This window comes from Zootoca vivipara, chromosome 17, assembly GCF_963506605.1.
Source record: "Zootoca vivipara chromosome 17, rZooViv1.1, whole genome shotgun sequence".
NCBI classification, from domain to species: Eukaryota; Metazoa; Chordata; class Lepidosauria; order Squamata; family Lacertidae; genus Zootoca; species Zootoca vivipara.
The window spans coordinates 37,896,751-37,907,807 of record NC_083292.1 but is presented as its reverse complement, the minus strand read 5'-3'; the positions used below and the strand labels follow the sequence as shown (position 1 = coordinate 37,907,807).

General features: G+C 47.2%; 1 protein-coding gene across 2 annotated transcripts; it reads right to left on the bottom strand.

Annotated features, from left to right (window-relative positions):
• Window positions 1-3,353: 3,353 nt before the first annotated feature.
• Window positions 3,354-9,252, bottom strand: MRPS21 (mitochondrial ribosomal protein S21). Of its 2 annotated transcripts, none has more exons than XM_035099386.2 (3): window positions 9,173-9,252; window positions 7,190-7,351; window positions 3,354-4,102 (listed from the first exon to the last, which is right to left on the bottom strand). In XM_035099386.2, the coding sequence occupies exons 2-3, from the start codon at window positions 7,270-7,272 to the stop codon at window positions 3,922-3,924; spliced, it is 264 nt and encodes an 87-aa protein (XP_034955277.1). In that variant the 5' UTR covers window positions 7,273-7,351; window positions 9,173-9,252; the 3' UTR covers window positions 3,354-3,921. The 2 variants fall into 2 exon arrangements, with proteins under 2 accessions (XP_034955277.1, XP_034955278.1); XM_035099387.2 differs by lacking the exon at window positions 9,173-9,252 and adding an exon at window positions 9,045-9,167.
• Window positions 9,253-11,057: the final 1,805 nt, after the last annotated feature.

Here is an 11,057-nt window from a genome sequence, read left to right as displayed (position 1 = left end):
AATGGTTTGTCTAAAATGGAACATGGCAGAAGATCTTATGTTAAACCAGATGCACAGCCCACTAGTTCCCCGTTTTGTGGATAAACGCGTGGAGGCTTTATTAATAACTAAATTAACTCTCTTTCTTTTTATATACATTTGCTGTTTCAAGCTGCATTGCACTCTCCTTTGTTCCACAGTTTTCCCCTCCCTTTCTTCTGTATCCTTGTTTGCACCATCATTTTTACTGCATTCTGTATTTGCTTATCTCTGTAACCCTTCTATTATCAAAAATGACCAAAAAAACTTTTTCTTTTTCTTTTTTAAAGTAGGCCAATGAACCTTTCATGAGCAAGTCATAGTTCAGAGGAAAATAACCTGTTCTGCATGCAGAGAATGCCAGGTTCACTCCTCAGCATCTCCAGGTAGGGCTAGGAAAAAGACTCTTGACCGAAACGTCCGAGAGTTGCTTCCAGAGTACACAATCTTCTGCTAGCTAGATCAAAGCTGAGTCTGCATAAGGCTGCTTTTTCTTTTTTGTATCTGCAGCATGGGGTGGGGGGTTGAGGAGGTAAAGAGAACATGACTTGCAAAAACCCTATAATGTAGTCCTGGCAATATCACAGGTGGAAGGTAGGCCCAGGCCAAGAATGGCTAACAACAGCTCTGCAGAATAGGCTAATGTAATTATCCTGGAAGTGGCTATAAAGGGACAGTTTAAAGCAACCTTGGAGTGTAGCCTTTTGCTAAGTGCTGTTATGCAACAACACCATCCTATATAATAATGTCCAAGTTGTCCCTGCGTCCAGTTGTCCCGTGTGTCCCTGGGGTACTGCGCATGGGCCCCAGGGACACAAGGATTGGACAGCAGAGACGACGTACACACACGCGCACACGCTCTCCCCCCCCCCCTCTGCCAACTGCCGCTCCCGGCCGGACAAGCGCCTCAGTGTGCTTGCGCTAAAGAGCGAGGAGGAGGAGGAGGCTGCTTTAGCCCCCTTCCCCCCCCCTACGACCAGCAGACCAAGGGGCTCAGTACCTTGGATGCCGGTCTGGTGGGACATGACGGCAAGCAGCCGCCAGGAACTGCCGCCTCTCGGTCCGGGGGCAAAGGCAGGAAGCGGCGCCGGGGAAAGAGAGCCGCAACTCAGCGCCTCACTTGCCTTCGCCCCAGCGGAGGCTCCTTCGGGCCAGGCAACGGCGCCAGGACTCGGGCCGGAGACACCGGGGAAGCGGCAGAGACACCGGGGAAGCGGCAGAGTCACCGCTGCCATGTGCAGCTGAGGAGGCGGCGGGCTGAGGAGGGCGGCCCGGGCCGAGGCGGCGGGCGTCGAGCTGAGGGGGCCACCGGGGAGGCCGCCTCGAGCTCCGGGCTCCTTCTTTCCTTCCTCCTCCTCCTCCTCCAGCAGCAGCAGCAGGAGCGCGACAATGGTGGGAACCCCTCCTCCCATCTCCCAGCAGCTCCGGCCGCCCCTCGCGGCTCCTCACGGGCGTCGCCATAGCCTCTGGCTGGCTGCTGGAAGAGGAGGAGTAGGCTCGCTGGCCCTGGGATCCACCCACCGCCGCCTCCTTTCCGCCCCTTGGCTGCCTGAGCCCCGACACCTCTCCTTTTCCTAGTGGCGCCCATGGTGTCCTGGCCGAGGAGGTGGCGCCGCGGCCCCGGCTTCTGCCGAGACACGCGCTCTAGCGCAGCGTTTCTCAACCACTGTTCCGCGGCACACTAGTGTGCCGCGAGACGCTGGCTGGTGTGCCGCGACGTGCGGCGACGAGAAGGGCGATTTGCATTGTCACGTGCCTGGCGGCCGCCAATATACAGTGCTGACCCGCCGGAAAGCAATATTTCTCCTCCTCTTTCCCAAAGCTCAGTGCAAACGAGCCTGGCGGCCGCCAATACACAACGCTAACCCGCCAGAAAGCAATATTTGGCAAGTGTTTCTTACAGTCATAATTATAATATAGGGCGGCACAGAGTTAATTTTTTAAACTTTTTTAATGGTGGTGTGCCTCGTGATTTTTTTCACGGAACAAGTGTGCCGTGGCCCAAAAAAGGTTGAGAAACACTGCTCTAGCGCCCGTTTTTAAACGGGCTGAATTCCACTAGTTGTTCAATAAATCAGGGGTGTTGAAGTGTGGTGCAAGTTATACACCTGCTCCCTGCCTCCAAACCCAGTCACTTGTGCACAATATTGCGCTAGGCTAGATCAGTGTTTCTCAACCTTTTTTGGGCCAAGGCACACTTGTTCCATGAAAAAAATCTCGAGGCACACCACCATTTAAAAAGTTAAAAAATTTAACTCTGTGCCGCCCTATATTGACTATATAATTATGACTGTAAGAAAGACTTGCCAAAAAGATAGTAATTTGTGTCTCACTTAAGATTGTATTTTTAAAGTTTGGTTGTTAATTTAAAAGAAATAGTGAAGCTTTTGTTTCATTAGTTTGATGAATAAAAATGATGTCCTTTTATGATTATGTACTCAATAAATGGGGTTTTTTGGGGGGGAATTCCCTGGATGCGCACTTTAATGAAATGTGTGGCGTATACCTATGCAAAATTGTTTTGCTGGGATTCTCGACAGGAAGTGCTGTGTCATTAATCGAATTGATTTAGCCTGCCTAAAATGAAAATACGTGTTAATATCATGACAGACTTATGCTGAAGAGTTTACTTTTCATCAATAAAAGTTTAAACACACCTACACGGAGTTCAGAGCCCCACCGAGGGAGGAGGAGGAGCGGACCCAGCGACAGACCTGCCCCGCGACCGCTGGCAGAGTCGGGAGACCATGAGAGCGTCAGCCCTGCCCCCTCCCACACAGTGCGGACTCCGGCGGGCGCCTCGCGGCCATCTGGAGGGCGCCGGTCGACTCCCGACGTTCGGGGGGAACCGCCGGAGTCCACAGCTGCGCTTTGCGCATGCGCAAAGGACTCCCAAACGTCGGGAGCATCAGCGTCAGCCCCTGCCCCCTCCCACACAGCGCGGCTGTGATGACGGGCGCCTCAGGCGCCGCACGGCTCGGGAGTCGGGCGCAACTGCCGCGGGCGCCGGATGACTGCCGCGGGCGCAGCGGCTCGGCGCCCCTGGCAGCCCGTCACCCTGGTGCATTGCGGGCGAGAATCGCCCTTCTCGTCACCGCACGTCGTGGCACACCAGCCAGCGTCTCGCGGCACACTACTGTGCCGCGGAACAGCGGTTGAGAAACGCTGGGCTAGATGGACCATGAGTCTGGTTCAGTAGAAGGCAGCTTCCTCTGCTCCAGCTTCCAACAATAGTACATCCTTGCTTGCTGTTTATCTTTCCTTTACATTCTCTCCACTTTACCACGTTGAGTATTTCTTACTTTAGCCCTTATCCAGACAAGAGCACCTCAAAATTGCTTTAGAAACCTGATTGTTTTATTGGCCTCTGAAAGAGGAATCCATTAAAATGGCTGGAAGCTGGACATAAGCAAAGTCAATAAGCAAAGTTACAATGAGAGTGTCTGTCAACTTCCAAGTCGGGGGAGAACACTCTTTTTATTTTTTAAAAAGCTTGCCCAAGAAAGCATACATACCAGCATGTAGAACTGTAGGCAACAAAGTGCCTGCCTCATGTATTAGTTCTCCCAACAACCCAAGTCAACACCTCCAAGCAAAACTGTTTCTGCTTGGGATGGACTGCCCAGCGACTTTGCTTAACACACAAGATATCGAAGGGTAACACACTAGTGAAGTTTGTTGCTGACAAACAATATAGAATGTTGATTTTTTTATTTAAAAAACACAAATTTTCAAACCGAAAAAAATGGGGAGCCAGTCTTTCAAAGATCCCACTGAAGTGGATGGGAGGGGTGTTTTACTCTTCCACTTATTCAGTTAGCTTAGCCCAGAAAAGTCATGAAAAGCTCATCTCGCAAAGGTCGGTTTTGCAGCAGTTACTATGCTCGGATGTGCCTTCCAAGCTCAGCAACCGAGCCAGGGGTCCGAGCGGTTCTTCCGCATGAGGAAGTTGATCTTTCGAGCCATTTCTGTGTTATAGATCCTCCGGCACGTCTCATACGCCTCCCGCTGCCTCTTGCGGCAGGGCTTCTCATAATACCGTTGGCGCTTGGCCCTGTCAATGATCCCGTCCATAGTTAGGACCCTGAGCAGAGAACAAAAAGAAGAACAGGGTCAAATTCTTGTCAGATGAGGCCAAAATCAGGATAGCAACCCACCATCTTCCTCTGTGCCAAATAAAGAAAAGCTGAGCTGCCAGTTGTGTCCAACTCCCGCTCTAAAACACAGAACTAAAATAACCACCCTCCTCCTCCTCTTCTTTTTGTATATTGAAGCAGTTTAAGAGGAAATGCCATAAAAACATGATGATTGTGCTGAAGATGCACCTTTTCACCCCAGCCTTTGGCACTTGAGATGTGTATTTTCAGGACCCACCCTATTTCCATGACTGTAATTCGTTTGAACAGCTTGTAGTGTTGAATTTTAAATTGTTGGATCCCACCCTGGGACTTGATGGTGAAGGATGGGTGATAAGCTGAATCTTTAATCATCATTATCATGACTTGCAAAATATCTAGGCCACCAAAAATTCTCTAATATCAATTAGGGCTATCATAATTTTGCCAAAAGGACATCTTATTGGGGCAAGGGTCCTCCCCATCCTGCTTCCAAACCTGAGATTCAGGCAAGGTGATCTAGGGACTCGCAGGAAGGCTCTAAAATAAAATAAAAACAGCCCTCACCAAAAAAAAGCTGGAGACCCAATGCATTGCAATAGGCTGGTGGGTGGGAAGGAGAATTAGGAGGTGAGACTGCAATTATAGAAAGCCATATACAGTAATGAACACCTTTGTAGCTAACCGATCCTGAGAGGTTGACAAATGGAAGCTGGATAGTGGCTCAGAGAGAGCCCTCCAGATTCGAATCTCACTTAGCCATCAAGTCATTCCCGTCACAAAATCAGCTCTCTCTGCTTTGCAGGATGAGGATAACATCAGCCTACCTTACAGGGCTGTAAGGTAGCTGAGACAAAGATATTTGCCAATCATTGCAAGGACCCATGAGACCCCAAAAACTATTCAACGGCAACACTCAGGCATGAATTGTAAGATGAAATCTGCAATTTATTTCTGCGCAACAGAAGCAGCAGCCCAGATAGCTTCAACAACAAAAGAAAAAATAATATAAATGCCAATTTTCTCATTATGAGAGTTTAAAAACAATTCTGGCTTGATCTGCCTCATTTTGCATTCACATGGCCTGGGAGTGCCAGCCTGTCAGGGTTGGATGAAAAATAATCCTGAATGAGCTCCAAGCTCCGCCCACCAGCACCCGGCACCCAACGAGAGGGAGCTCAGTGGCCCCCTCCACCCAGCAGGCCAGCCAATCCCGAGGCCAGAGGTTTCTCAGAATGGGCTTATGCAACCTCGTGCACATCCTTGCTCCTAGTCTCATGGGCCAGGACTGTGAGGGAAGACACATGTTTGGCTAGCTGGTGACACAGGCATCTGAAGGGAACATGCAGAGGGCGCAGCAAAAAAGACACACACACACACACACACACACACACACACACACACCGGACCACAGCAACTGTACTTCTAGCTATTTTTAAACCCTTCAGTGGAAGCCTGAGAAAAACACAGAGAGGCAGTCGAGCGCTTCCCCCGCAACCAGGAAGCAATTTTCTCCCTGACGGATGGACAAGACCCGACCCTGCAATTATCCCCGCTCCCTGAGGAAAGCTCCCTGATGCATCACAGGTATCAGGGAGGCCAGTAATGTTTGTTTTCTCAGCCTCGCAAGAGGCTGCCATGTCTGGAGTCCTTGCAACTTTCTGCCTTCTCCTTCCTGGCCCCACAATGCCATCCAAATTTCCAGCAGAATGTGGTGGGCACCCATCTCCAAGCAATTTGGATGTAACGGTCTTTAGGTTTTATAGCCTATGCAATTCTATCCATTGGACAATTTTGATTTAGCAGCCAGCACATATATCATAACACAGGTATCTTCAGCCTTTGAAACTCAGGGCCCACTTTTAACCCAAACATGCATTTGGGGACTCGTTTCTTAATCTTTTACTAAATATTTGCATGGGTCAGGCCACAACGCAGTTGCAGGTCCACCAGTTGAAGATAGGTGTGGTAACACATTCCTGCAGCCTCAAGCATCTAGTCCTTCGTTCTTCCCGAGCCTTCTCATTCTCTCTCTGTCTCACTCAACTCTCCTTGCATTTGCATGCAATCTAAGAACAGAGGAAGCTGCCTTATGCAGCAAATCTCTCTCAAAAACAGGTAATATTTCATGGGAACAGGGCATAGCCCATCTCCCCATCAGACCCACAGCTGGTATCAGACGCTAACCAAGAACAAAAATACTTTTGGGTTACCATGCCATGGGGACCCATTTTTACTGAATTGTCACCCACCCTCCACATTATAAGCAGACATTGCAAGATACACACACAAACACACACCAATAAAGTTCTGCAACAAAGTTATGTACCATTTGAATCCTGTAAAGGCACACTGCAACTCAAAAGCCTGAACACTCATATAGCAGCAGGCACTGGTTCCGAAGAACAGAACTCAAGTTATTTGGTATATATTTTTAAAGCATCTAGCCTGAGCCCATCATTTTAAATGTTCCATTTATGATATCCAGCCAGCAGAGGGCATGACAGCCACATGTTGAATAAAGCTTGCTTACAAGACAGCATTACAGTCACTCCCCTCCTCCTGACAAAGGTTACATAAAACCACCTAACTTGACAATACAAGCCGTCTACATGCCTTTGCCCTAGCAGCCACACGTGGCTGCTCAAAATACAACCAGGGAAAAAAAGCAAAAGCTACTCATTCAACTCACAGAAACCTTGTGAAAATGACCCGTGGATGGTTAAGTCCAGTCAAATTTGACTTTGGAGTGTGGCACTCATCTCACTTTCAGGCTGAGGGAGCCGGCATTTGTCCGCAGAGTTTTCCGGGTCATGTGGCCAGCATGTCTAAACCATTTCTGGTGCAACAGAACACTGTGACGAGTGCCAAAGCACACGGAAACGCCGCTTACCTTCCCACCACAGTGGGAAGGTGGTACCCCCTCTGGTATGTTTTCAAACTGCTACCATCGGTTGGCAGGAGCTGGAGCAAAACAATGGGAGCTCACTCTATAGCACAGATTCAAAACATTGCAGCCAGTCCTGGGGCACAGCAAGGCCAAAGGATGTCTTTACCTGTTGAGGACTCGATAGGCAGCCTCCACATTGCCATTGGGCACCATCACTGTACGAGCGACAAATTTCAAGTGATTGGCCATCTTAGGTGTAGCTGTTTCTAACTCCAGGAACTGGAGGCCATCAACTTCTGGCCCGAACAAGAGACTCTACAAAAGATACCTTTAAAAAATAATAATAAAAGGACACGTCACAGCTAAACATAAATAAAATATATTGGGGAACTACTGTTAGTGCTAGATGCACAAGAAAGTCCTGGTTCAAATCTCTCTGACTCCATCTGCAATATACATTTAAAGTTTTCATACCACTTTTTTGACAGGCATTGTTCCTCCTCAAAGAATCCTGAGAACTGGACTTTGTTGTGGGGGCTGAGAGTTGTTAGGAGGCCACCACGACCCAGGTGTCTCTCTGCCTTCGGTGCCCCTTTTGTATTGTTTTTAAGCCTTCTTACAAATCTGGGGTTTCTTTGTATTGTTTTAAAAACTACAGTATTATAGCTGTTTTCATGACATGACTACAAATTGCTTCAAAGCATACATGTAAAAGGCAGTTCATGAATTCATACCTAAAAACAACAATAATTCTAAGTGTCTTCTATGGGTACACAGGCCTTTGGCTTTTTATTATCGGCTGCCTTCTTCAGTGGGTGGGATTTTTTAGTCCTGCCTTTAGAAAAATCTGAATGAATCTTCTCTGTTTTTATGCTGGTGTTAAATGCCTATGTTGATTATTTATTGCTGTAAGTCACTTTGAGATACTTAAAAAAGAAAAAAAGGCAATACATGTGATAAACAACAAAATTCAATATAATAATAAATGTATCAAAGTAATCATTTCTCATTTGGCTGTCCAGTTGGCAGATCTCAAAGTAGATCCATGCAGAGTGCTGAAACTCCAGTCACCTTTTCTAAAAAAAACAAAATAAAAAAATTCCTTCCAGCAGCACCTTAGAGACCAACTAAGTTTGTCATTGGTATGAGCTTTCGTGTGCATGCACACATCTTCAGATACCATCTTCGCATCTGAAGAAGTGTGCATGAACCCGAAAGCTCATACCAATGTCAAACTTAGTTGGTCTCTAAGGTGCTGCTGGAAGGAATTTTTTTATTTTGTTTAGACTATGTCAGACCAACACGGCTACCGACCTGTAACTTTTTAAAAAAGAAAAAGAAAATACTGGCTTTCTCTGCTCTTTTCTCAGTTCATTGCCCAATTCTGAATTGTGAAAATCGGGATTTTATCCAATGCTAATTCCTACTCAGAGCAAACCCACTGAAGTTAAGAGACAGGACTAACTTAGGTCCATTGATGCCAACAGGTCTACTCTGAGTAGAAATAAGCGGGGGACAACCCTCGGCTGTTTTTGTTGCGCCTTCCAGGCTCTTTGGGGCCACCTAAACAAATTTACCTGACTATAATAAACAACATAAAATTATGTACGAAGCGGAGGATAATGATGGGAGGCCCTTCACACACAACCCAATTTGGAGGAAACTGCAGAGGGATCTACCCCTTTTTGGGGTGACCTTGGGCCAGTCACTCCTCACCTAATCTACCTCACAGGGTCGCTGTGAGAAGGTAAAACGGGAAAAAGGAGGGGGGATTATGAATTTTCCCCACCTCGACCTCCCTCGGAGGAAACGGTGGGGCATGAATGCAGCAACGAATGAAATAAAACGGGGAGCGCCCCAACTTCTCCCGTCAACTGCAAATAACAAAAAACTAAGGGCAGCCCCCTCCCCCCCAATGGTGAGGGTTAACCCCCCCAAAAAATAATAATTTCCACGACGACAGGGAGGGGAACACTATCCTTCGAAGGAACCGCCACATTATTATTTTTCAGCCCGCCTACCGCGCTTCCTCACGGGGCAGCAGCTCCTAATAGAGGCCGGGGATGCGCGCGGCCTACGGCGGACCCGAAGGGAAGCGGGGCAAAGAGGCGCTTCCTCGCGTGCCCCCACCAAGAACTACTACACTCACCCGCTGCTGGCTCAGCCGGTGCCCCCCCTCCCGGAGTCAGGACAGATCCGCGAACCGGAACCGGAAACGCGTGTTCCTTCCCCCTCCCCCTTTTCGCTTCTCCGGCCTGCGGCCTAGTCCTGGTAACCATGGCAACGGGAAGGCCTGCGGCTGCGGGAAGAGGAAGAGGCGAAACTCCTGCGCAAAAGTTATCCTCTCCCGTTATCACCGAATAGGGACGGCCTCCTTACTAATATTTTCGGCTTTTCCCCAATCAATAATAATAATAATAATTTGTTTGTTGTTTAGTCGTTTAGTCGTGTCCGACTCTTCGTGACCCCATGGACCAGAGCATGCCAGGCACACCTGTCTTCCACTGCCTCCTGCAGTGGAATAATAAATATAATAATATAATATGATATGATATGATATGATATGATAACACCCCATCCACACTGTGGGCGGCTTCCAGCAAAATATTAAAATACAAAAATACATCAAATATTAAAAGCTTTAGACTAGTAGTCTATAAACATTTAAAAGGCCATATTGGAAATCACCATCCTGTACCTACCTAAGAACATTGCATCATAAAAGTGCCAACAATGGCCCATGTTCAGAAAGAGGCCTTACACAAATACATAAAGCAATAGCATAGGAGGGAGGAAAGGAGGCAGAAAAAAAGCAACAACCCCATAGCAATAAACTGACTAATAACTCTTTGAATAAACAAATTAAGCTTGCTGCTGATTTATCAGTAGCTTTCCCACTGCATGCTTAAAAAAGAAGAAGCCAATAGTCAATGCAAAACTATATGTAAAAATAAAAGCACTGAACTATCCATGGCTTCTCAACTGCTAGGCAAATCTTTTAAAATGTCAGTTAAAATCCACCAATCAATGCAAAAAAATAAAAATTAAAAAACCAGTGCATAATAGATGTACCATATGTAAAGCACAGGTTTAAGCATTATTATGTGTGTCTGCACTGATTTTTTTATTATGTATTGATGGGTTGGTTTTAAAAAAATAAAGGCTTGCCTGGCAATTAATAACTTTTTTTTTTTTACAACAACAAAAATGTTTTTGCACACAGGACTGAGACAGCAGCAGTAAAAGCCAACTGACCCTTGAAACAGAACTAGTAAAAGGTAAAGGTAAAGGGACCCCTGACCATTAGGTCCAGTCGTGACCGACTCTGGGGTTGCGCGCTAATCTCACATTATTGGCCGAGGGAGCCGGCGTATAGCTTCCAGGTCATGAGGCCAGCATGACAAAGCCGCTTCTGGCAAACCAGAGCAGCACATGGAAACACCGTTTACCTTCCTGCTGTAGCGGTTCCTATTTATCTACTTGCATTTTGGCGTGCTTTCGAACTGCTAGGTTGGCAGGAGCTGGGACCAAGCAACGGGAGCTCACCCCGTCACAGGGATTCGAACCGCCGACCTTCTGATCAGCAAGCCCTAGGCTCAGTGGTTTAACCACAGCGCCACCTGCAAATTATTTTCTTCAGTCATTCAGGTATATTGACATGCATGGATTGGCTTTTTCTTTAGCGGCCAGGAGGGGGAGCTATGATTTTACAGTACTTAATTCTGGTGTTCAGTGCATTCTGGTTAACAACCAAAGGCCAGAGAAATCAACCCATCCGTAAAGTATGTCCCATTTCAAGATGAATGGAGGGAAAGGAGGGCAATATTTAAGCTGGTCAAGGTGTGATGACGAGAAAGGGGGTTGTTAGTTTAAAAAAATGTATTAAACACACAAAATACCTTATATAGATGACACAATACTTCCTCCTCCTCCTCCTCCTCCTCCTCCTCTTCTTCTTCTTACCTGACCTTCAACCTAAGCTCACAGGGCAGGTTAATATTAAAATTGCACAATATCATAAACAGTTTAAACAA